The following is a 27239-nucleotide window of genomic DNA, read 5'->3' on the forward strand; positions in this document are numbered from 1 at the left end:
TCTGTCGCACTAACATGTTGGACATTTAGTGAGACTTACAGTTAATTTGTCAAAAAAGTTAATGTGACATGGTACCAAAGTGTATACATATTAATGCTCGTGACCGTACATTTTTACCTGAGCATCTGTGCTTAACGTGCCTTCCGAAGCACGGATCATCTTAATTCCGGACAATCAGGTGATCAGCCTGTAATGTCCTAACCAAACTAGGGACTACAAAGTAATTTTTGTGATATGTCCCCACCGAGAATCGAACCCAGGATCTTCGGATCGTGAGCTTTACACAATATACTGTATATGTCTAATTATATATTATTGTTTATATTGAAAGTTTCACGGCGCATTGGCGCTTCTGCTCTGTAAAGTCGTTACATAACATATAACATAAATAGCCTATATACGTCCCACTGCTGGGCACAGGCCTCCCCTCAATCAACCGGAGGGGGTATGGAGCATACTCCACCACGCTGCTCCAATGCGGGTTGATGGAGGTGTTTTTACGGCTAATAGCCGGGACCAACGGCTTAACGTGCCCTCCGAAGCACGGAATCATCTTACTTTTCGGACAGTCAGGTGATTCAAACCTGAAAAGTCCTTACCAAACAAAGGACAGTCTCACAAAGTGATTTCGACAATGTCCCCATCGGGAATCGAACCCGGACCTCCAGATCGTGAGCCTAACGCTCTAACCACTAGACCACGGAGGCTGTTAAATATGTAAAGTCGTTAAATGCAAATAAATAAATTGTGACCTCTGGTGACATGTTGCCGACGGTTGACGTGTATTTGTTGCGTAAACATTGTTAAACAAAAGTTCCGCGCTAACTATTAACATGTTGAGCAACATTGGAGATGTCCTTAGAAAAGGTTTAGTATGATCTACTCTGAATCAGCAAGCGTGTATGAAACTATTGATGAATGTGGAGAAAGCAAGAGAAGTGTGTCAAGGTCGGAGCTAATGGAATTCCATAGTCTGCTTACCCCGATGGGAAATAAACGTCATACGAATTTATATACGTTTTTATTTTATTAAACAGAAAGGCCTGTTTCAGTACAATTATTGATTATATTTCAATAAGATAACATTTTACAGTCGCCTTAATGTGCGGTAAGACATAAATCTGTCAAAGTAGCGTACTAAGTTGGTTTTGTGACATTCATTAGCATAGATAGATAGATAGATAAAATACATAGCATAGTAATGTATCAGTCGATATAAGGTCGTTCTATTCTTTTCTATACCCCGGTAGGAATTAGGCATGAGTTTATGTATGTATGTACGTGTTGACGATGTCTTACAATTGCAGGAGACGACATATTCTCAACAGCCGTGGTTCTTGTGGCTAAGCAGTTGGTTATTGCTAACGCTAACGAGATAGATAAACTTCCCAAAACAAATTTCAGGTAAGTATTCACTTTATACATTGTTTTATATAAATAAATAAAATAAATAAATAAAAATTATTTATTTCAGGCAATAATATTAATTATACAACACAATTAATACACCCACCCATAATATCATTATTATTACATAATTTGTCCACCTAAATAATTAATTAATTAAATTGAATTGAAATTATTATTAATTGAAATTGTAATAATAATAATAATAAATAAGTAACATATGTCAATATCCGGCACAATCAGGCATTCTTTAAATATGTAGTTATATACACAGACTTGTGGATTGCGTCTATAATTAATTTTTTGTTGAACATAGTCACTCAAAAGATGTTTTCAACCTGCTCAATAGCATGATAAGGTCGCTCACCCCGTTTTAAGTTTACGCGGTTATTATCATAATTAAAACACATAATAACGGGTTCTTACCACGTTTAAAGTAGGGATATGAGACTCCCGATATTTCGACACTGTTGCAAAGAAAGAGGGTAGACAGATATGTCTGCTCGTAGAAAATTATGGATCTACCTACTCCACTCCAATCTCATCAGTCATCCCGTGATCATGGCACTTGCAACAGTGTCGAAATATCGGGAGTCTCATACCCCTACTTTAAACGCGATAAGAACCCGTTATTATGTGTTTTAAGTATTCACTTTTATTTCATAAATACATGAGATCACGGCTATATCCCAAATGATTCTTCTTCACAATCTTGGAATGAGAGACTTTCCAGGCTAGGTTTACCAAAACCAAAATTATACAGGTTATTAGTGACATCGTAACAAATACTGAGGGGAATGATTCAAATTTAATATTAAGTGGAATTTTCACTAACACCCCGTACAAGTACATACAGGTAGCCATACAGAATTGGGTGTTAGTAACGTAACAAATACTGAGGGGCATGATTCAGACCATGATTCTGAGTTGATATCAAGTGGAATTTCCTGTCGGAAAATTCATGATTTTTTTAATTAATTTAAGTTCCATACTTTTGCGACGGAAAATTCAACTTGAACTGGTCTGAATTAACCCTCAAAGTTTTCGTTACGATGTCACTAACACCCTGTATAGCGTTGTACAGCTTGAACGTGATAATTACCTATTTTCTCATTACTCGGGTACAAAATTATTCTAAAATACAATGTAATGCCAGAAGCATAATCAAAATATTTGTTGCTTGATATTTGGATCACTGATAAGTCGATCCTTTGAGCATAAGTCCTTTTAGTCCCTGTGGTCTAGTGGTACACCGGCTTGCTTCTCAAAAAGGGAGTGCCGGTTCGAACCCCGGTACCGGACTTACACCAATAAGTTTATCTTAAGTGCAGTTTTCACTAACACAGTCGACCCGAGCATTATAGACGGCGATACGTCTCACCTATCACGTTGGTCTAACAGAAAGCTCGGTGAAGGTGGATACTTAGTTCATCTTGCGATGGATGTACCTCTGAGAATTGAGATATAGTCGTGAGCTTGTGTTTGTCTGGGCATAAGTGTGATTTCCAGGTCTCTATCAAGGGTATACTTGGGCCGCAACTGCAGCGGTCCAGCGTTCAGGATCCGAGAGTACTCTTACCACCCGCAGTACAAGATGGCATCTTATAACGAACTCGCTCTCATACAGCTCGATGTTGACGACAGCACCATGGGTAACAGTTGAATTCTTCTGAAGCGTTAGCCACAAATAAGTATAGGTCTCTGAGGACTCCGACTCAAGAAAAAAACAAAAAAAAGATATCCCCCCCCCCCACGGAAACCTGCCATTTGGTTCTTCCAGGCTTATAACTTGTCACCATAAGGTTCATCATATCCATCCCGCTGTAGTCACCGTTCAAGTTTTGCGACGAGGTCAATATTTGAACTTGGTGAAATGATATCAAGTCGCTTTGGGATCTACTATCTATCTATCTACTCTATCTATCCACCCACTGCTAGGTATAGGCCTCCTCTCTTTCTCGCCATCCTTTCCGGTCCTGTACAAGTCTCATCCATTGCTTTCCGGCGTTCCTAACAATGTCATCCGACCACCGGGCTGGTGGTCTGCCTCGATATCGCATACCATCCCTTGGCCACTATTCAGTAACAGCATTAGTCCATCTGTTGTCTTCCTGTCTTGCCAAATGTCCTGCCCATCTCCTCTTAAACCTAGCGCTTTGGGATATTGAAGTATAGTTATTTGAATTTATTTGATTTGATTTGATAGTGCTATCTAGACTACCAGAGTACAACCCATAAACTATCATTACAGTGGAGTCAATGAACGGTTTATTTTTAATTTTTGAAGTGTAAAAATATTTCTGTCATGGTTTTTTTATATGATCGAAATATTTATATATATCCTACTCAAGATACATATTTTGTTATAATAAATATAAAAAACACACCTGAAATAGAAAAAATCATAAGTTTCATAAAAAAAAAACGTCACTACGGCAAAATGGTGCTGTAAAAAGTTTGTAACAAGAAATATTACTCCGATATTCTTCCGAATAGTTATGTTTTAGGATACAGCCGTGGTTGTGTGCCAATCTGTCCTAAGAATTCGCTTGTCGGAATATTCGGAAGACTTTCGGGAAAATATTTCTTGTTCCATACTTTTTAGAGCGATTTTTTTCTGTAGTCGGTAGTTCTTTAATTAAACTTATCTCGAACCAAAGTCCACAGGAATAAAATCATTTATTTTGCAAAAACCATTCTACGTATGAATCTAATATTTTATGCACTTTGCTTTATTTCCAGAACTGCGTCCAATTTGCGCACCGCCAACACATTTTATTGATCCAGAGTTCTTTGCTATGAGCTTTGCTACTGGTGAGTTATTTATAACTAAATTATATAATAATTATATAATAAGGTCCTGTAGTAGCCGGCTTGCTTCTCAAACGGGGAGCGCCAGATCCTACCCCGATACCGGATTTGCACCAATGAGTTATTAATGTATCTTAAGTGCAGTTTTCACTACTACAGTTGGCTCGACCATTGTAGACGGCGATACGACTCACCACCTATCACGTTGGTCTAACAGAAAACTCTGTGAGGTGTGGGTATCTAGTTCATCTTGCTTTATTAATACTTTTTTTTTATTTATTTTTTTCAATGAATATTTTTTCAATTATCCGTTCCTTTCCTTTTCGGTGGATAAAAAAAAAATACAGGTATAACAAAAAATAAAATAAAAAGGTATCTGTATAAATCAGGGGCATAATACATCCATCAATGCTCTATTCACTCAATTTTGTGCCTATATTATATTTATTTTCAAATTATTTATTAAAAAAATATATACACTAGTTTTACAAAAGGTGACGCCATCTGTCGCGTATGGCGGGAACTTCGTTGAACACTACACACCAGGTTATAATTATGCAGTAGAACGTGTAGCAGTCCTCCATATCAATACTAGATGGCGCTACTATTTACTACTTTTACATACCGTCATAATCCCTCTGTGATATAACGAATATTGGTATTCGCGATAAGTATTTTTCTGGATATTCGTATTCGCAAGTGCAAAAAAAATGGATTAATTTTGAATATGAAAAAATAGGAAACGTGTATGAAATAGTGTTAACAGAAATAAGTAGTGTAGGAATTTATTTAGGTCTCTGTTTTTTTACGCTAGGTAGAGTAAGTTAAGGTACGTAGTTACGTTTATAGTACACTAGCATTTGCCCGCGACTTAGTCCGCGTGGCGTGTTATAAAAGAGAGATCTTTGTGTGTGTGGGAGTGCATATCAAATTTCATGCTTCTAACTTATGCAGTTTAGACTTTTTCATACAATTTTTTTCAAAATACAGCCATAACTAAACTTTATATTTACTAAGGTATGCATGCATGCTAGATTGAAAACATCTATCTTACGCGGTTTCGATTTTTCCATACAAATGTTTTTTCCCGCTAACTCCCGTTTCCGTGGGAATTTTACAATATCCTGTTGCAACTAAGCTTTAAGTTAACTAAGGTACCTGCATGCCAAATTGCAAGCGTCTAACTTAAGCGGTTTAGATTTTTCATACAAAAGGATTTTCCCGCTAATTCCCGTTCCCGTGGAAACTCCGGGAATTCCTTTCTTAGTGCACCTCTCCGGTACCTAAGCTACGTCCCTTCCAAATTTCAAGTACGTTTAGCCGTTTAGGCTGTGCGTTGATATGTCAGTCAGTCAGTTTCTACTTTTATATTATTTAGATTAGTATCATGTCTCTCTCGTACTTACGCGTGATGTGACACAGGGTAAAAATGACATTTTTATACGGAGTGTCCGGGGTAATTTTACGGATAGAACGGCAACTACGTAGGTTTTCATTAATTATTTATCTGTATGTAACAGTAATAGCTAGTATTTATGATATCTGCTACCTTAATACTAGTTCCATATTATATTTTGGACACTGGCAACACTGTGAGCATTAGTATGACGGTTAATCATGGCGCGAAGGGCATAAAAGACGCTCATCCATCCCAGAACGGACATTCTATCGTTATCGCTAGCTGGAGTATAGACCTAAGTCGAATCTATGCTGGTCGAGTGCACCACTAGTTGTAATAATATATTGTGAAAGTTACCAAGTGTATTTACAAATAAACGGTCGAGTTGTAAACTGATCTTTGAATCTTCGCACTGTCCCTACTGAAGGTTTCATGTAATTAATATAATTTTACATTCGTTTCAGACTGTTCCGATTCGGATATCCGCTTACATAGAATGAGATACGTGGACTTCCGAGATTGCCAACAGTATTATGATAACAAAGGGGTAAGTGAAATTCAAATTCAAAAATATCTTTATTCAGTAGGTAACATAGTTACACTTTGAATCGTCAATTTTTACATAACGAACGTCTCATCCGCCTAAAACTACTGCAGCTTATCACAACCTGTATAGCCGAGGAAAAGAAGCTGCAAGAAAAACCTCGACACAGGGCCCTAGACGTTCTTTAAAAAAAAAACATAAAATATTGTTATACAATTAAGTAATTTAGCTGCCTAATATCAGTTCTCAGACAGTTAATCCCATGCATTCATCTGTTAAATAATTACTAACTTTATAATAACCTTTTTGTAAAGTTTCTGTTTAACTGCTGTCTTAAAACTTGTAAGGAGATATGAATCACACTCAAGCAAAAAAAAAACAGGCATAACATAAACAGCCTATATACGTTTCACTGCTGGGCACAGGCCTCCCCTTCCACCGAAGGGGATATAGAGCATACTCCACCACGCTGCTCGACTGCGGGTTAGTGGAGGTGTTCTAAAAATGCAATATACCTAATAATATCCATTGCATGTAGTGTGTATGCAGTGATGCAGCGTGGTGGAGTATGCTCCATACCCCCTCCGGCTGATTGAGGGGAGGCCTGTGCCCAGCAATGGGATGTAGAGGTATATAGGCTATTTATGTTATGTTATGTAATATCAAAAAATAGTTTTTGTACAATCTGTCTAATGCCTAAAAAGTAAGGAATACATAATTGTTATACATTAAGGGTTTTTAATAATTTGTTTTTTTTTTTTTTTTAATTTTAGGGATCCATGCAGCTGTGTGCTTTAGCACAAATTAATGAGACTGTAAAAATACGAAAACAATTTTTTTTTATAAATTTTCCGACAGGAAATTCTACTTGATATCAACTCAGGGTCAGGGTATGAATCATCACCCAAAGTTTTCGTTACGGTGTCACTAACACTTTGTATGGATGTGGTTCCAGTTGGTCCAGCAGAGATTATGGCCGACACACTCAGCTTGTGCGAAGGCATTGGACAGGATAGCCTGTGTGTGGAGGAGCGGCACTGTGCTGGTCGTCTACCAGGGGGGACGGTGGCTACTGGTGAGTAGTTTCTAGATTTCCAGGCCACATTCCCAGGTCAAAATACAGGTGGCGCTGCACATTGGTGCCTTCGTTTAGCTTCTGATTTCATGGATAACAGACATACATCTTTTACTTTGTTTTTGGGTATAAATGATCACCCTTGCTTATACACCCAGGCACAACACAATCTTCCACCCGTTATTATTCTGATCGTAATAAAGATAAGCAATATAGGTAGCAACATTATTCAAGCAACAATTCTTTTTACTATGCATTTGCCAATAAATCATAGTTTTTAATTGTTATATAGGTCTACCCCTTCCTCTTTCCTTCAATTCTTCCTTCTATGATGTTCTTTATAAACGAATCTAAGTTACTCCTCTATAAAATGTATCATGTTCCAGCTGGGTTTCGGAGTTTATGGCCCCGGGTGCTCGGAGCCAGCTCGGTTCATCGACTACGGCATGTACCACAGCTGGGTGAAGACCAGCATCGCCAGAATCGGCAGGGCTGCTATCACTAGGCTGGGACCTTCACATCTCGTCATGAGGAGAAGTAAGCTCATGATGTTATGAACAAGCCGAGCAAGGGCGGGTCGGACTCGTCAACCGCGCGTTCTGAAGTTAATTTATCAACTAAATTCGTAATCGCAAAAACCTAACCTCAAGGAACCCTTCAATCATTCTGTTGTCCATCTGTCTGTCAAACTTTTTCTTTGGGCCCCCTGGGAAGTTTCAAGTTAAAATTAACATCTAATACTTATGCCAGCGGGTCCCTTGAATCTGTAAAAAATAAGTTTCTAAATCAACCTCTAAAGACCTTCCTTTACACCCCGGACACTTCATACAAAACACCTCGTTTTACACAGACACTACCCATTGACGTTACGTTTACGATAACTACAAAACATTTTTACCAAAAAAATACCGACTTCAAACGCAAAACTAAAAAGCAATAAAAAAAAGTGTAGCGGACCCAACTAGTTGGCCACCTAGTTCCGCTCACATGCAACAGATGGCGCCACATTCAATAATGCAGTCTTCAAGCAGTCCTGAAACGCGGTATCGAAGTTTTCACGGCAAGACGTATATATACAACTTCCAACACAATACTGTTGGATCGTCGATCCCTAGTCACACTACCAACTTGTGGCTAGCGGGGTACTATGCTCAGTTCGGTACCCCGAAAACATCCTTTGGCGGCAGCACACCCTCGCCGCCAAACTGGTGACCCTCGACAGAACACTTCCTGCCTACACCTTCTGGGAGTCGGAGTCAACTGCGTCTCACCTGCATCATCCGCCACCAGCATCAATCACCCCGCATCAACCCTCAACAGGCGTTCATCATCAGCCTTCAGTCGGAGCATCATCAGCACGTCCACCTGCCAGCCGCCTACGACGCTGCCTGGACATCTGACACTCCACACCAGGACTTCGGAGCATCTACAGTTCCATGACCAGCTGCCCAAGCTGCCTGGACCTGGCACTCCGCACGCAACAGCGACACAACACATGAGGTCCACTGCCACACCACGCTGTCGAGCACGCGCTCCACGTGGTAGGCCGCCTTCTCGCCTCACGCCAGTCGCCGGCTCCACAATCCCGACTCACCGCGGATAGGAGCAGCTCCCCATCCCGACTCACCGTGGATAGGAGCACAACTCACGCCGTACACACCTCTTCCCGACTCACTGGGATTACAGGCAACACGGCATTCCTGAAGGGCACTGAAGCACTTGAATCGACCTCCGGTCTGAGGGGGGGAGTGATGTAGCGGACCCAACTAGTTGGCCACCTAGTTCCGCTCACATGCAACAGATGGCGCCACATTCAATAATGCAGTCTTCAAGCAGTCCTGAAACGCGGTATCGAAGTTTTCACGGCAAGACGTATATATACAACTTCCAACACAATACTGTTGGATCGTCGATCCCTAGTCACACTACCAACTTGTGGCTAGCGGGGTACTATGCTCAGTTCGGTACCCCGAAAACATCCTTTGGCGGCAGCACACCCTCGCCGCCAAAAAAGAATTTTCAAAATCGGTTCATAAACGACGAAGTTATCCGCGAACAAGCATAAAAAAAATATACGGTCGAATTGAGAACCTCCTCCTTTTTTGAAGTCGGTAAAAAACAACTGCAAAAATAACTTTTTGCAGTTGGAAAATCGACCTTTTTCGATGTATGGAGACAATAGTCAACAGCTGAGGTCAACAGCTTCGGAACCCTCGGTGAGCCAGTCGGACTCAATTTGACCAGCTTTTTTTTAACAGCAGCGTCAACGATCCAAAGGTTCGGCCCGTGTGATGTGGAAGAAATGACGACAGAGATTTACACTGATATGACCAATGTCACTGTAATGCCGTGCTTCGATTTCAAGAATATCAAGTATAATGTGAGATTACACTTCTCTTTTTCCTTTTTTTACTTTCTTTTTAGGAATCGTGATAGCCCAGTTGGTAGAACGCTTGCCTTTCACTTTGGTTCGAATCCAGCACAGGCCTAAACCAATGATTATCGAATTTGTTTTCGAACTCATTTTTGGATCATAAATAATTATCACGTGCTCAGCGGTGAAGGAAAACATCGTGAGGAAACCCACATTCTCGAGAAATGCATTTTCTGAGGTATGTGACCTAACCTGTATTGGGCTGGTTATCCCTTCGCGGGTTGGAAGGTCAAACAGTAATGTGACAAGTATGTGACAAGAAAGTTACATATCAATCCCATCATACATTTATTCGATTAGAACTGTGTCACTTTTCGTCATTGTTTGCAAATTGGTCCTAGTTATGCGGGTAACAAAATCATTATGCCTTTTATTTTTATTTTTTTAATTACAGGTAACCCTTTACGCCCACGTAGAGTATTCATGCGTAACTTTCGACGTGGATTATCTAGTTGGCGGCAGCAACACGCCATTTCTGTACCTTCGCCGATGGTGTTTCGGAGAAAACCGTATGTGTCATGAGCTCGACGTCCTCCAGATAGACTTCTATGTGGAAGTGTACTTTGCTGTATCGGCGATTGTCAGGGTGGCAGGTAAAATAACACATTAGGTACCTACCACAGATTTCTTATTACAGAGACATACCTACAGCAGAGCATTGCCAATGGGAATGAAATATGCACAAAACGATCATAATCGTATATACAACTTCAAGAATCCTACCATCTCAAGGTCGTTTTCATGTGCAGCCGTTCATTGCGTAGTAACACAAGCTCTAGTCGCGGTTGCGCGATACCGAAGAAGCAATGAATGATGTGAAAAGATTTATAATAGGTTAGCTTCATGTAAATATGCTCGTTTTGTGCATATTGCGGTACCATCGGTTATGCTCCCGCGGCATCTCTCTATAATAAGAATTGTAATTGCAACCGCTACGAAGTCTAGCCATAGAGGCGGCCAATCAGCTCGCGACACCACTTCAGGACCCCGATACCGACCCCGCCGGCGTGGTCGACGATTTCCCTCAATCAGCGCTTATCGCTATCGACCCACTAGGGTCGATTAATTCTTTCAAATATTTTTTCTCCCAGACGACGCCCTGAGCCGAGGTTCGCGCCCAAGTGGGCACACTCAGGTCTGTCGTTTTAAACGTTGTAGCGGGTGAGAGCCTTCAGCGCTCCTCATTTGTCCGGCCAAGTAGTTAATGCCATCTGCGGCAAATCTACAATAAGCACGTCGAAAAAAAAACAAAACCTCTACAACATTTTTCGTGTGGAGTGTAATGTTCTTCGATGACTCTATACTGTTTTATTTCAGCTTATGGAAGACAGCCGAAGTTCATAGATCCCAAGAAAGCAATGGAGAGGACCAACGTTTGGAGTAGAAAACGCCCTGTTGTTACTAAATCTACCAAGGACCTGTCCTTTCTAGGGGTCAACCTTAACTGGTGATTGTGGATCTTTTCAATTAGTTATACTTTAGACATAGCATATATAACGTAAACAGCCTATATATGTCCCACTGCTGGGCACAGGCCTCCCCTCTATCAACCGGAGGGGGTATGGAGCATACTCCACCACGCTACTCCACTTCGGGTTGGTGCAGGTGTTTTACTGCTAATAGCCGGGACCAACGGCTTAACGTGCCCTCCGAAGCACGAAGCTTACTTTTTCGGACGATAAGATGATCTTCTTCTTATCGTGTGGGTTGTGAGGTAGATTACCAACCTCATCAACCCTGGTGACAAGGTTATTACTGAGCCGCCAAAGGCCCCTGACATGACTCATATAACGACTACATACTTACATCATTAAGTAGTAACCGGGACCAACTGCTTAACTTGCCTTCCGAAGCACGGACCATCTTACTTTCGGACAATCAGGTAATCAGCCTGTGTGTCCTAACCAAATTAGGAATCACAAAGTGATTTTTGTCATGTCTCCACCGGGATTCGAACCCAGGGCCTCCGGATCGTGAGCCGAATGCTCAACCACTGGACCACGGAGGCGATTTAAGCGTTACTATGCATTTAACTGACTTTAACCGATGGCCGCTGGGGTGGAAAAGTTCTAGAATGGCGACCACGTGTCGGACGACGCTCAGTGGGTAGGCCCGCTACAAGGTGGACCGACGATCTGGTGAAGGTCGCGGGAAGCCGCTGGACGCAGGTAGCGCTGGACCGATCGTCGTGGAGATGCTTGGGGGAGGCCTATGCCCAGCAGTGGGCGTCGTACGGCTGATGATGATGATGCATTTATCTATCTTATTATGTGACAGGTACTTCAAGACACCGTGGCCGAGCTATGAGTCGACGACGACAGAACGGTCTACCACCACCGGCTCCGACACCACTACCACCGGCACCGGACTCAGATACTACGACATAGTAGACCCACCACCACTTAAACGGGCAGACCCTGGCAGATAAGCGCGCTAAAGGGCTTATTACACCCATGGTATAACGCAGTAGCAAAGATTTTGTTTCTTTAAAAATTGTACTGTCCTAAAAGCAAAACAGTTTTTAACAGAAAATTTGCTTTCCTTAAACTATTATACTTACACAAATTTTTCCTGTACCCAAAGGTTGCCTGGAAGAAATTGCCGCATGAACAATAAGGCCGCCTGTTGTGCTTTTCTGTATATGTTGTCCTTATCCCTGTATTTTGTGTCCATTGTGCTCAATAAAGTATTTTATCTATCTATGGAAGATACAGAGGAGTTAATAAAGTAGCCTGTTTTTTTTTTCTTGTATAAGTACTTAACGACTACGTACTTATATCAGTAAATTGTAACCGGGACCAACGGCTTAACGTGCCTTCCGAGGCACGGATCATCTTACTTTCGGACAATCAGGTGATCAGCCTGTTATGTCCTAACCAAACCAGGGACCACAAAGTGATTTCTGTGATATGTCCCCGCCGGGATTCGAACCCGGGGCCTCATCTCACGGCTGTACCCCAATAAGGGATTTTCCTAGCCACGTTCCACAAAAACCATGTTTGTTGTAAATAATATAATCATCGTCATCATCATCACCAGCCCATTAACGTCCCCACTGCTGGGGCACAGGCCTTCCCTATGGATGGATAGGGAGATCGAGCCTTAAACCACCACGCGGGCCCAGTGCGGATTGGTGGTTATTAACGACTGCTAATGCAGCCGGGACCAACGGCTTAACGTGCCTTCCGAAGCACGGAGGAGCTCGAGATGAAAACTTTTTTTTTGTGGTCACCCATCCTATGACCGGCCTTTGCGAAAGTTGCTTAACTTCAACAATCGCAGACCGAGCGCGTTTATCGCTGCGCCACCGAGCTCCTTTTGAACAAAACTTTAGAAAAGCAATCAGCATCGTTGATGCGCAGACTGCGCGGTAGCAGCAACAGCGTCCTGAGGGCGGTAGCCGACACTGGAGATTGTCCACTGATCGACTTTAAGATCAATAAAACTTTATCGATATTTAAGATAATTTACTTTTTTCTTAAGTTTGTTACTAACCAAATGAATCTAGTTGTTCGATAAAAATATAAATTTTTTTTTTTTTTTAGAAATATTATCTATTAAACTGAACATCACTACGGTGTTTTGTGGTTAATGATCGCATTAAGTTAGTTGGAAGACATTCGCGAGTGTTATTATATCGGAGTGTTCAATAAACAAAGTGTATCTGCCTATTTTCGCTTCGTGCCAAGAAGCCGTTTTATAACTCGAAAGTTTATGCGGACTTTTGAGTTACTTCGTTTAGGGTTCGGAGTAGGAGTCTACTCCGAGGGTGGGGGCTTAGGTTTCATCATCATCACCTTTCATCATTTCATTAAACATCAAGAAAAAAATACGTAAGACATGGCTGTATGGGCATAGTTCCCTTTGCCCTACCCTTCGGGGAAAACCAAAACAAAAAAAAATTAACATCACTACTTACACTATCTTTACTTTAAACATACTGTAGAAATAATATGATTCTGCTGGAATCGGGGCCATTATCGACCACCTGGTCGTTTCCTTCGCCTAGTAGTGGTGGTCGTTTCTATGACCTCCTCCTCTTCAGATTCGGTATACTTCGCTGGGACTGTCTTTGGCGGTTTCGACGAAGGCCGAGTGTTTTTACCTTTCCAACGTCTCGTCGGCGCAGGCGCATTGGGCAACGGCGCCGCTTTCGGGGTGGTGGCTGTAAAAAACACATAAAATATAAAAAACAAATCTTCTATCGTGTGAGTTGTGAGGTGGATTTTCAACCTCATCATCAACCCTGGTATCATGATTATTATTGAGCCGCCAAATACCTCTGACATGACTCATGTAACGACTATGTAATAATATGTCACATCACATTTAAAGTGTCTTAAGGGGCCTCTACGTGTTGGCTTCGGCCCCACGCACGCCTTCCAAAAGTCCGGGACTCCATAGGCCCGAGATATGGAAACGACATACAAATAATTATAATAAAACACTTTATTGCACACAAATTCGCAAAACATTCACAGGATAAACTTATTCTAAGGTGGGCAAAGGCGGCCTTATCGCTAAGAGCGATACGTTTAACGATATGAGCAACTAAATGCATAATTAATTCATGATATGGCCAATCGTTGGCAATGATATCGTATAATTAGTAACATTATCCACCGGTAGTCGAACTGGTGTCGATTATATGATATTATAATCAATGAATCAATGTAATTGTACATATTTCCATATCGATTAGGTAAAATAATTTTGAACCTAAGAAATGAATCGAGTATTCGCATTTTTATTACACCACAGAACATGGACACCGCCTACATTAATGATATGGCCAAATGTTGATTGAAATATCATTTAAAGTTGACACTTCAAACAATGGTCAACTTAAGTTGGCTATACATTATTTTAAGTTTACGCGGTTATTATCATAATTAAAACACATAATAATGGGTTCTTACCGCGTTTAAAGTAAATATATCGGGAGTAAAAACGGGACGGGGGGAAAAATTGCTGTAACTCTCCTTTAAATTGCTGTGCCCAATCCGGTTCCATATGTGTTACTTACCTTATATTACTAACCTCCTACCATGTGGAACGCAATAAATGATATGATTATGATTATGACGTAAAAATATCGGGAGTCTCATAGCCCTACTCTTTAAACGCGGTAAGAACCCGTTATTATGTGTTTAATTAAGTTGGCTATTTCATGAAATGGTCGAACACATCATGAAACTATGAATTCTAAGTACTGGCCACGACAGATGCATAATGTATGATGCTTACATGCTCCGGTCGCATCTCGATTTGGTGGTTCCGTAGTCCTGGACGTGGTTCCGTTGTAAACCTCAGTGGTGGACCATACGTCATAACTAGGGAGCCACCGAGCTGGTTCCAATGGTTCAAATCTGTCATCAAAAATTATTTATTTGTACACAATAAAACATTTTGTTTTTGACGTGACTTATTGTAGGTTTGCCGCAGATGGCATTAACTACATCGCCGGACAAATGGCGACCCGATACAACGTTTAAGACAACAGGCCTGACGGTGCCCTGTTGGGCGCGAACCTCGGCTCAGGGCGTCGTCCTTTACCTATATGAAAGTATTTTTTACAGAAACCTCTGACTATACCAGTTGTGAGCTTATACGTATTGAATAGAATAGAATAGAAAAAGTTTATTATAAAAGGACGCCACACACAAAAAAAGACAACAACATCATATCAAATTTCCACTAAAACAATTACAAAAAAGCAAGACGGATGTTTGTCGAAATGACCATAAGGTGGTGGTGGACGTCCTGAGATAAAAGGGCCTCACTCAGCACAAGTCGCGGCGTGAACCACGACGCTGATATTATGTGGACCCTGTTGGGTGACGCACGAACATCGTATTTCATAAACATGGTATTTTTTTATTTTTTTTTTTTTCTCTTTTATGTATCCTGCTCAACACAGCAATCTGTCATCATGGACATTTAGCTGCTTCTTTGTTTGGTTTCTCCTGTATTTGGTCTTTGTAGCGGTGAGAAATGATCCACTGATCGGTCTCACTTTTCAGCAGGAAATCTGTTTATTAAAGATGAAACACTGTTTCTCTTAAGTCTTGAGTAAACAATACTTCCGGACCCCGATAAGTCAGCAGCCAGAGAGTTGACATGACAAGTTAGTTTTTTCTGGTAGTTTTGGCTACGGGTAGCGATTTCTTGTTTCACAGTTTGTAGCTTCAAATCTTGCAGGATGTATTTATTGTGGATGCATTTAGGGATGTCAAACATGGTTCTCATAGCTTTAGTCTGGAACCTTTCCAAGATATCAATATTACTGTTGCTTGCTGTTCCCCAGAGTTCAATTCCATATGTCCAAACCGGTTTCAATATGGTTTTGTATATTAGCAATTTGCTTTCGTTGGTTAACTGAGACTTTTTACCGATCAGCCAGTACATGCTTCTCAGCTTTGTGTCCAGGGTTTTTCTTTTACTCCAGATATGTTTTTGCCAAGTTAGCCTTCTGTCCAGGTGCATGTCAAGGTATTTTGCAGTATCTTCGTGTGGAATTTGTTCACCGTTTAGAGTAATTGGGGGACAGTTTCCTTTCCTTAGAGTGAAGGTGACATGTGCAGATTTGTTTTGGTTCGCTTTTATTCTCCAAATCTTTAACCACTTCTCAATATCATATACGTGCTTCTGCAGATTTGCTGAAGCAATCTCTGGGTTGGTGTGCACTGACAATATTGCAGTGTCGTCAGCATATGTAGCAATGAAAGTTTTGTCATCTGTTGGTATGTCAGCTGTGAAGATGAGGTATAGCACTGGCCCCAAAATACTCCCCTGAGGGACACCTGACTTGATTTCGTGCAAATCTGACGTGATGTTGTTAAATTTCACTTCAAAACAGCGTTGGTCCAAGTAGCTTTTCAGTAAGAAGAAGAAAGAGTGAGGTAGATACTTTTTTATCTTAAACAGGAGTCCGTTATGCCATACCCTATCGAAGGCCTGGCTGACGTCGAGGAATACCGCCGAGCAGTATTTCTTGTTTTCCAGTGTTTGGCTAATAGTATCTGTCAACCGATGTACCTGCTCAATGGTGCCATGCTGCTGCCTGAATCCAAATTGATGCCCAGGAAGGATGGTGTCTAGGTGAGGACGAATCCTATTGAGGATAATTTTTTCAAGCAGCTTGCCAACCAAAGGCAAGAGGCTAATTGGTCTGTAGGACGAGGCTTCTTCTAAAGGTTTACCAGGTTTAAGTATCATTACAACTTGAGCACTGAAGTGGGAAGTGGGAGAGTCTTAGGCAGGCATTGAAAAGCATCACTAAGAACATTATACCTTTATATGGAAGGTTGTTTAGCAATACGGAATCCAATAGGTCATATCCTGGTGCTTTCTTTGGTGGCAGAGCTTTGATCTCTCGAATAATTTCCGTAGGACTTACAGCTTTTAGGGGTAAGCATAACTGATTCGGGGATTGCAAGTAGTCTGTTATTTCATCTTCCCATGGTATTAATGGTGTATATATTCCAATTCAATTCCAAAATATACTTTATAATCTATACCAAATTATTTTAATAGAATTAGAGTGTACGTGTACATAGACAAATATTATCGCAAAGATGTATACGTAAATACTTAAGGTTAGAATAAAAAAAAAGAAAGTTATTAATATAGGTAAAACTAGTAAACAAATGTAATAATATATTGCGATGTTTGGGCATAGAAAAAGTGAAACTTACCCATATGTTGTCATAAAACTTTGGCCTTTGTACTCGACACGTTGTTGTATGAAGTTTTTATAGTACGATCCTTCCTCCCACTTCCCTTCCATTATGTGCATCAGCGTCATATTCTTCTCGATACCATATACGATCATTTCGAATGTACAAGCGTCAGAGAACATCAGAAATACCGATATGTCGAAATAGGAATCTGTGAAGCAAAAACGTACGTATTTAAGTATTTAACTTTATACGTAATAGAGGTACAAACTGGACTTAAAAAAAGAAAGGAAAACGGGGTAGGACCCTGTGCTGGGAGGTTTTCTGGCCACGTTTTTCCCTCGGCGATATAACTTCCGATGTGATAGTAGTTTTACAGCTAGTTACATAGTGTGTAATTTAATTTTTGACGTTCAAAAAGCGCTATGTAAACCAATTTTGAAGAATAAATAATTTTGTTTTTTTTTTAATTATACACACGGTTCCGTACATCAAATGGAGAATCGGAAGCCTTATAGGAACCCGCAGTGCGCGGGGAGCAGCGTGACACCCCGGACACTTCATACAAAGTATCTCGTTTCACACATCGATCGATGTGTAGTCACATTGACGTTATCGTACACGCGCATCTGGTGTGTGACGTCTGACGCCATACGAATGAAAAGACTAAACTATGTTCGAAGAGGGGTGAGGTCAGCCGCTGGTGGGCAGCAGAGAGTTACCGTTCTATACGTAGTATTATTCCTTATTGTGCCTGTGCCCAGTCATCATCATCATCAGCCCATTAACGTCCCCACTGCTGGGGCACGGGCCTTCCCTATGGATGGATAGAGAGATCGGGTCTTAAACCATCACGCGGGCCCAGTGCGGATTGATGGTTATTAACGACTGCTAATGCAGCCGGGACCAACGGCTTAACGTGCCTTCCGAAGCACGGAGGAGCTCGAGATGAAAACTTTTTTTTTCTGTGGTCACCCATCCTATGACCGGCCTTTGCGAAAGTTGCTTAACTTCAACAATCGCAGACCGAGCGTGTTTACCGCTGCGCTCCTCTGCCTGTGCTCAGTAGTGGGACGTATATAGGCTGTTTATGTATAGGTGTGTATTTCAAAATAATGTTGAATACGTACTTCTATAGTAGTGGCACGCCGGACCGTAGTTGTTACGCGGGCAAGAGTGTTTCACTCTCATTTCGGAGCTGGCAGATGCGTTCACCAACTCAAGTGTCATGCACGTAATCTCCATGGCTTCTTGAATCGTCATCTAAAAATATCGGGATTTACCCTGGGTCAAGAATAAAATTTAAACACACACACAGCGGGTCACATGCCTCGCTGTCTGTATCGAGGCATGTGTCCCGCATGCCTTGCAAAACACATGCCTCGACACGGACATAAAAGTACACACATAAAGGCGTGCAGCGCATAGCATGGGTAGCCGGCGATATGGCTAAAACGCTTATCTAGAGAAGAAAATCAAAATGATTAAGAAAATTAGCATTTTTTGTGACTTCCTTACTGTCACGGACAGCGCCATCTAGCGCACATCTTGTGAACCATCAGTTCCGCTGGTGTTGAGCTGGAGTTGCCGTTCTTTACGTAGTATTATTCCTTATTCTATGCTCACACATAAGAAAAACGGGAAGAAGATAGCTTTTCCAACAGAGGTATTTTAAGACTACATTAGGTTAAACTGGCGGCTCGCTATAATAGCCTTTTTGACACTTGTTCCGCAAGACCGAATGTTCTTTTGAAAATTCAAACTCCATTCAAATTCCAACAGCATCCTGGGTGTGTGGGTGGACCGCTGGGAGTCGCCATTGATGGCGCGATGGTTGCGACTACACGCACACATACCTCCTCCCGCTAGACGACTCTAATTTTCATAATTTGTTTTCATAAATAAATATTAGTCTACTAACATTAGGATTAAGTACTATGTTACTAACATCTATGGACAATAGTCTGAAAATAAAGATTTTGAATTTGAAATTGTTGATTGAGCCGTTGGTCCCGGCTGCATTAGCAGTCGTTAATAACCACCAATCCGCACTGGGCCCGCGTGGTGGTTTAAGGTCCGATCTCCCTATCCATCCATAGGGAAGGCCCGTGCCCCAGCAGTGGGGACGTTAATGGGCTGGTGATGATGATGATGATAGGATATTAAAGTATTAGTAGTCACAGTGGTTCTGTGCTTCACCGGCTCGCATCTCAAACGAGGAGCGCCGCTTTGAACCTCGGTACCAGACTTGCAATCTTAAGTGCAGTTTTCACTAACACAGTTGTCTCGACCATTGTAGGCGGCGATACGGCTCACCACCTACCCCGTTGGTCTAATAGAAAACTTGATGAAGTGTAATTAGTTCGGCTTGCGTGCAATGGTATATTCGTCGCAAACGTTTAATGTGTTTTTAAAATATTTTCAGTTCCACACTTTTGTGACGGAAAATTTCACTTAATATCATCTCAGAATTACGGTTTGAATCATCCCTTAAGTTTCCGTTATATATCGGTGTCACTAACACCTTGTATTTTTTCAGAAAGAGGGTAGACAGATATGTCTGCCCCAATCCAATCTCATCAGTAATCCCGTGATCATAGCTCTTGCAACAGTGTCGAAATATCGGGAGTCTCATATCCCTGCTTTGAACGCGGTAAGAACCCGTTATTATGTGTTTTAATTATGATAATAACCGCCTAAACTATATACTACTATATAGAAAATATTTCGTGTGTGCGTTGACTTCTGATGTGATGTCATTATAATGTATATATATGTAATCCGTGTCTGTGGTGTCCTAAATAATAAATGTTTCTTTCTTTCTTTCTTTCTTTCTAAACTTAAAACAATGGCTATCATAACATGCCGCTCATTTAGCATGAAAGTTACATTGTAAGTGAGGAATTGATACTGGTTGTTATCCGTCCTCAGTTTAATGAATTCTCGGTACAACTTGCTCTCATTTGGTCCAATGTTGCAATCGCCGAACTTTTGGAGGCTGGAGGCGCCAGCAGACGCTGCAAATAAAAATATTGATTCAAATAGAATCGGTTCCGGGGGCTTTCTGGGAATATTTCAAAAAGCTTGAGATTGTATCGATAATCCTTCCGAACCTCAAAAAGAAAAACGCAACACTTATGGGATCACTTTGCTGTCCGTTCGTCTGCTCCTCCACTCGGGAACACGTAGATATATTAACGGTTAAAACGACCGTATCTTGGATTGCGTCGATTTAGAAACTTGATTGTTCCTTTTGAGGTTCGGAACCCTAAAAATAATAATCTTTTGTTTGAATAATACGTAGTAGACGTACAATTATCTTTGTGATATTTATTGTACTACTTAGAGCGGCTTCGCACTGCATTTAATCCGAATCCGAGAAAAATATGTTCTTAAGTTGTTGTCAAACTACGAGTCAGTTCACGCAGTAGAGTAGATTTCCCTTAATATTTCTAAAAACAAGCTTTGATATAAACAAATTGAGCGCGCGCTTACTTCGCAAGACGTATTTATGCCGATGTATCTTAGAGATGGTGAGGCGTTGGAGCTGATGCAGGCTGGAGTGGATCCAGGGGTAGTAGCTCAACATGTCCAGGTAGCGAGACGGACCCGCGCACCCAGGGCCGCGCACTCCAAACCCTAGCTGGAAACAAAGGTAAGTGCCTACTTGGCCGGACAAATAAGGAGTGCAGAGAGCTCTCATAAAGTAAAACCCACAAAGTTGCTGTAGAGAACAAACTCATGCGCGTAATTCCTAATGGGATGCGCAGAGTACTAGAATACACAGCAGCCATACTTAATGGTGTGAACATTTATACATTTATTTGAAATTACTGGTATACCCATAGCGTGCCACAGGCGCACCCAATGCGTACCAGCGCGTCACCCTGTCTATCTATGTATCTGTAAGATGGTACGTCCTTACCAACTTCCAGCGCCTCCACACAATATATTGATAGAGTGAGAGATCCAGGCGCGCCCATAGCGTGCCACAGGCGTACCCATAGCGTGTCATAGTAGACGTCATACTATATATTATAGTAAGAGATCCATGGTGTGCCATAGGCGCACCCATAGTATGCTACAGGTGCACCCATAGCGTGCCACAGGCGCACTCATAGCGTGCCATAGTAGACGTCCTCACCAACTGCCAGCGTCCCCACACGTCTCTCGACACCAGCACCGCCCCCGCCTCCCACACACACACGTTGTCGTGCTCCATAGAAGTTGCGCAGACCACGTGAGGTGGTCGCATCTTCTCCGCGTACAGCTGGAATAACGAGCAGCGTGGTGGAGTATGCTCCATATCCCCATCGGTCTATTGAGGCCTGTGCCCAGAAGTTTATAGGTGCCGAGACAAACCTCTGTGGTTTAACGGCATCATTCAAACTATGTATTTATATTAAGGATATAAAGAAAATAAATAAAAAAAAAAAAAAAAGTAGTAGGACGTATTAGACTATTTATGTTTATTGTGTTTGTGCAACTCCCGAAGTCGGTCTTTACTTCTAACATAAACTAAAAAACTTAAGCTCAAGACTATATCCCAATGGGGTAACCAGAGGTAAATCTGACGAACATTCACTTCAGATTTTCTCGCCCTGGCAAAAATTGGCCGGCTACTAGACCGCGATCGAGATATACCTAAGGTGCCAAAAATCCATCGTAAGACGAACTAAGTACCCACACCTCACCAAGCTTACTGTTAGACCAACGCGATAGCCAAGGCTACCACGGATACATTAAGTTTGAAAATACAAACTATACTTTAAGGTATCTTCAAAAAGGAACTTACATTTGCAGCCACGTAGAAGTCTCGACACATGCGCCGGGGCACGTAATGCATAGGTATAACTTCCTTCTTCAAATCATTATAGTCTACAATAAACGGAAATCTATTTATGATCTTCCGTCGTGTGGATTGTGAGATCAATGAGAGACCTCGTCAACCCTGGTGTCAGGGTTACTATTGAGCCGCCAAAGGCCCCTGACATGGCTCACGTAACGACTACATACTTACTCAAGAGTCATCATCTCCCAAGCATTATCGTTTTTCACAGGGTCCGCTTACCTAACCTGAAGATTTGACAGGTCCGGTTTTTCCCAGAAGCAACTGCCTGTCTCACCTCCCAACACTCGAAGGGAAAACCAGCCCAATACAGGTTAGGCCACCTCCGAAATGCATTTCTCTTTTTTCATATTCAAGTGTGCTCATGTAAATAGTAACCGAGACCGGGTTAACGTGCCCTCCAAACCACAGATCATCTTACTTTCGGACAATCGCGTAATTAGCTAGGAATGCTCTAACCCAACGAGGGAGAGTCTCACAAAGTGTTTGTTCGACGTGGGAATCAAACCCTCGGCCCCGATCTTCCGGCTCGTGAGCCCAACCGCGGAGGCATTGAATAAGGATAATGCTATGTATAGAACAGTGACTCTCCGCTCCCCACCAGCGGCCGAGGCAGGTTATTTCTCCCCCCCCCCCCCCCCTCGGTCTTACTTTAGTCTTCATTCTTCAGGCGTCAGACGTCTCACACACACAGATGCGCGTGTGCGATAACGTCAATGTGTAGTGTCTGTGGAAAACGGGGTTGTTTGTATGAAGTGTCCGGGGTGTGACGGAGGTCAGTGAGGCCGGAGTGTTTTTGTTGATATGTCAAAAATACGATTTATAAAAACCATTTCAAAAGTCATTACCGTCTTTAAACCTTACAATATAAAACTGCGGATCCCTCAGTATCTCTGGAGGTGGACATAAGTGGAATATTATACCTGAAACAAAAAGGAACATAACATATCATGACGCCTATATCCCCGAAGGGGTTGGTAACAGCCTCCGTGGTCTAGTGGTTAGAGCGTTAGGCTCACGATCTGGAGGTCCGGGTTCAATTCCCGATGGGGGCATTGTCGAAATCACTTTGTGAGACTGTCCTTTATTTGGTAAGGACTTTTCAGGCTTGAATCACCTGATTGTCCGAAAAAGTAAGATGATTCCGTGCTTCGGAGGGCACGTTAAGCCGTTGGTCCCGGCTATTAGCCGTAAAAACACCTCCCCAACCCGCATTGGAGCAGCGTGGTGGAGTATGCTCCATACCCCCTCCGGTTGATTGAGGGGAGGCCTGTGCCCAGCAGTGGGACGTATATAGGCAGTTTATATATCCCCGAAGGGGTAGGCAGAGGTATAGTATAGTTACTGTTATCGTCACAAAAACTCCGTAAGCGCCTTATTGGGCATACCATACAGGGAATAAAAATAAAATTGCTATTCAAAATTCTAGATCAAGTAAATTATATTCATCGTTTTTTGGGGTTATGTATACATTTTTACAATAAAATACTAGATAATATTTTTAATTTGTCAGAAAATAAATTTAAAGATCATGTGAATTTATGTAAAAAGATACATAAGTACATGTACTTTATGTAAAAAAGCTTATTATAAGATTAATGATTACCTAAATGATAAAAATGTCTGGTATTGAATGTGTTCCTCTAGTTATTAAATAACTTGTAATGATTGATATAAAAGATGTGTTGCTGTGGCAGTTTCTTGTCATTTCTTCTCCTCAGCGATAACACCTTGCGAAATGACGTAAATTCAAAAATGTTACATTGACCTTCAACAAGTTTATACATGATAATTACGTTGAATAAATGATTCTGATTCAGAAGTGACTTTTGTTAACTAAATCTCGCAAGACTCGCTAGTTTCAATCCGTGGTCAAAATTGTGGGCTCAATTTTTATCCGGATTAAAATTCTATCTATCTATCTATACTCAGTCTGTATCCACCCACTGCTGGCTATAGGCCTCCTCTCTTTCGCGCCATCCTTTCCGGTCCTGTGCAAGTCTCTTCCATTAAAATTAATTGAATGAAATGGAGGTTTTGTTGCCTAAAATGATGTTATACATATATAGTGGCCAAATCTTAGAATTGAATTGAATGTTCGACCATTTCTTGAAATGGTCATATTTCATGAAATAGCCAACTTAGTTAACCATTGTTTGAAACGTCAACTTTAAATGATATTTCAATCAACGTTTGGCCATATCGTTAATGTAGGCGGTGTTCTTTTTTTATATGATCCAAATATGCTTACCATTCCGTATTGGATCCTTAAGTTGTATCAGTGCGATAGTGTTGTAAGTGGGCCCATACTCGGGGTGTATGAGATAGCTGCGCACGCGCCGCCCCAGATCGTTCCAACTTTCACCGAGAAGGACCCGAGCGTTATGTCTGAAAAAAATATTATTTTTGAAGACCTATCCAATGACATCCAGCTGGGTCTGTTGGACATATTTTTTTGAAAATTTTTGAAAATTTCCGGAATAATAAAATTCATGAATAGCGTTTTTTATTTATTGGAAAATTCCACTTGAAGACAACTCAAAATTATGGTCTGAATCATCCCTCAAAGTTTTTGTTACGATGTCCCTAACACCCTGTATATAAGTTAAAGTGAACATACTGCAAGCTTTGCTCAGGTAATATTGCAACTTCTGCCGCCGCACCGACACAGAATTCATCTTGTATGAGCGCTACTGGCACCACAGCACGAATACCGTCCATAGTTTCGTCATCTGAAAACATTGCAGGCTGAGACTTGCACACATAGCAACGTTCTACATACACTCACACTACACAGTTACACGTCTTCATAATTTTATTTATTTATTTATTTTATTTATTTATTTCCATAATTCTTAAACAATATCTTTACAGGTATACCCAATGCGATATCGATACATAAATGCGATTAAATATTTTATAAAACAAAGTATGAACACACACACAACATAACATCTAGTACCCACTGAAATAATTTAGAGACTAATAAAATAATTAATAATTAAATAATCAATAATTTACCTATTATAATGTATTCTTTTCATTAGTAGTTTTGTTATTATAAGTAAGTTTTATTTATTCATTTTGCATATATATTTTAGATAGGAATATACAGGGTGTTAGTGACATCGTAACGAAAACTTTGAGGGATGATTGAGACCATGATTATGAGATGATATCAAGTGGATTTTTTCATCGCAAAAGTATAGAATTGAAAATAATTTTAAAAAACTAAAAAAAAAACATGAATTTTGCGACGGAAAATTCCACTTGATATGAACTCAGAATCGTGGTCTGAATCATCCCCCTCAGTATTCGTTACGATGTCACTAACACCCTGTATATCTATAATATCAAGTATAAGTAATGCATTATGATCTATGTAAGTATCATAGTATGTGTTCTTTATTGTATATAAGTAGGTACGTAACTGAGTTTGGTGTGTCCGTGGCTCACGTTCGATAGGTCTCCCATAATACCAGCGCCGCGGCCCGTGCTAAGCACGTGTCACGGCATTATGCTCAGGGAGATCCTTTTTTTATTTTGGGCGCCTCCATTGTGTATTTAATGTCTGTATTATTTGTCTTTGTTTTTTTTTTCTATTTTTTTTTTTTATTTCTGTAATGTAAGTTTGTAAATGTGGCGTCCAATATGGAAATAAATATTTTCTTTCTTTCTTTCTAAATAAATAAATTATGTGTGGGTCGTGAGTTTGGCGCGCGGTTGGATAGACTAGGCACCATCCCACTCGCGTCAGACAGAGTACTGCGGGGCGAAAGGCAAGAGGGAAACCACTGCCCTATTTTTCCCTAAAAAAGTAGCATGGAAAATGCTGCACCGACAAGAGCGTGGCTCTTAAACTGATGGTGGTGGTGGTGTGAGGTTGGATTACCAACCCCATCAACCCACATACATACACATACATACACCCTAAGGTTGCCTGGCAGAAATTGCTGTTTAGCAATAAGGCCGCCTATTGTGCTTATGTTTTATTCGTATGTTTATGTCCTTTGTATATGTCGTTGTGCAATAAAGTATTATTGATTGATTGATTGATTGATACATAAACTCACGCCTATTTCCCACCGGGGTAAGCAGAGACTATAGAATTCCATTTGCTTCGATCCTGACACACTTCTCTTGCTTCCTCCACATTCATCAATCGCTTCATACACGCACGCCGGTTCAGAGTAGATCGTATTGAACCTTTTCTAAGGACATCTCCAATTCCCATCAACCCACCAGGGTTATTATTGAGCCGCCAAAAGCCCCTGACATGACTCATGTAACGACTATGTACACAATAATAAGTAACGGCCTCCGTGGTCCAGTGGTTGAGCTGTGGGCTCACGGCCTCAGATTCAAATCCTGGTGAGGGCATGTCACAAAAATCACTTTGTGTTCCCTAGTTTGGTTAGAACATTACAGGCTGATAACCCGATTGTCCGAAGGAAGATGAACCGTGCTGCGGAAGGTACGTTAAGTCGTTGGTCTGACGAAGTCAATCAGGGCTGACGAAGTGATTGTTGTATATGTCCCCACCGGGATTCGAACCCGGGACTCCTGAACCTGAGCCCAACGCTCAACCACTGGACCAGGGAGCTATGCGCGTCGTAAAGCTTACGGACGAGTGGAGTGCAAAGTTGAAGTATGAATGAAAGTTGAAGTTGAAGTATAATATTTGCTACTATTTCATGCTAAGTCCAAGACCGAAGGACTAAGTTCCTTCCAACCTCTTTCTTTTCATCATCATCATCACCAGCCCATTAACGTCCCCACTGCCGGGGCACGGGCCTTCCCTATGGATGGACAGTGCGGATTGATGGTCACTAACGACTGCTAATGCAGCCGGGACCAACGGCTTAACGTGCCTTCCGAAGCACGGAGGACCTCGAGATGTTTTTTTTTTGTGGTCAATATTTCTTCTATTTCATGGTTTTACCTGTGTAATAAAGGATCCCCAGCCATGGATAAGTCTCAATTTCAATATCACCAACTAATACTTCAGGCGTGTTGTCAATGCCACAGTCTACTTGATTTA

The 27239-nt window shown here is 41.3% G+C and overlaps 3 protein-coding genes across 4 annotated transcripts in view; 1 reads left to right on the plus strand and 2 right to left on the minus strand.

Annotated features, from left to right (window-relative positions):
- Positions 1–12400, plus strand: part of LOC126377553 (uncharacterized) — an 81353-nt gene extending 68953 nt beyond the window's left edge. Inside the window, exons 4-13 of one of the 2 annotated variants that reach the window (XM_050025348.1) lie at positions 1308–1404; positions 2917–3059; positions 4150–4221; positions 6082–6164; positions 7117–7236; positions 7623–7773; positions 9495–9616; positions 10065–10263; positions 10988–11117; positions 11948–12400. In XM_050025348.1, coding sequence (XP_049881305.1) covers positions 1308–1404; positions 2917–3059; positions 4150–4221; positions 6082–6164; positions 7117–7236; positions 7623–7773; positions 9495–9616; positions 10065–10263; positions 10988–11117; positions 11948–12098 — 1268 coding nt within the window. In that variant the 3' untranslated portion in view covers positions 12099–12400. The remainder of the gene's footprint in view (positions 1–1307; positions 1405–2916; positions 3060–4149; positions 4222–6081; positions 6165–7116; positions 7237–7622; positions 7774–9494; positions 9617–10064; positions 10264–10987; positions 11118–11947) is intronic. The other variant, XM_050025349.1, reaches the window with a different exon arrangement.
- Positions 9884–27239, minus strand: part of LOC126377581 (probable phytanoyl-CoA dioxygenase) — a 103516-nt gene continuing 86160 nt past the window's right edge. Inside the window, exon 10 of the transcript XR_007567869.1 lies at positions 9884–9898. The gene's annotated coding sequence lies outside the window, so the exon portion shown is untranslated. The remainder of the gene's footprint in view (positions 9899–27239) is intronic.
- On the minus strand, positions 13648–24940 carry LOC126377481 (uncharacterized). The gene is made up of 11 exons (XM_050025213.1): positions 24819–24940; positions 24450–24586; positions 23047–23121; positions 22145–22227; positions 21494–21619; positions 20845–20992; positions 20239–20366; positions 18480–18612; positions 17368–17560; positions 14918–15039; positions 13648–13835 (listed from the first exon to the last, which is right to left on the minus strand). Exons 1-11 carry the CDS (start codon positions 24938–24940, stop codon positions 13648–13650), a joined length of 1455 nt encoding a protein of 484 aa, XP_049881170.1.

This window comes from Pectinophora gossypiella, chromosome 23 (assembly GCF_024362695.1).
Source record: "Pectinophora gossypiella chromosome 23, ilPecGoss1.1, whole genome shotgun sequence".
Taxonomy (NCBI): domain Eukaryota; kingdom Metazoa; phylum Arthropoda; class Insecta; order Lepidoptera; family Gelechiidae; genus Pectinophora; species Pectinophora gossypiella.

Coding starts and splice junctions, on each gene's coding strand:
- LOC126377481 (XM_050025213.1), bottom strand. CDS start 24,940: ATGTTTTCAGATGACGAAACTATGGACGGTATTCGTGCTGTGGTGCCA. Junction 17,561..18,479: donor GGCGTGCCACTACTATAGAA/GTACGTATTCAA, acceptor TTTGCTTCACAG/ATTCCTATTTCGACATATCG. Junction 15,040..17,367: donor AGTTTTATGACAACATATGG/GTAAGTTTCACT, acceptor TTTTGATGACAG/ATTTGAACCATTGGAACCAG.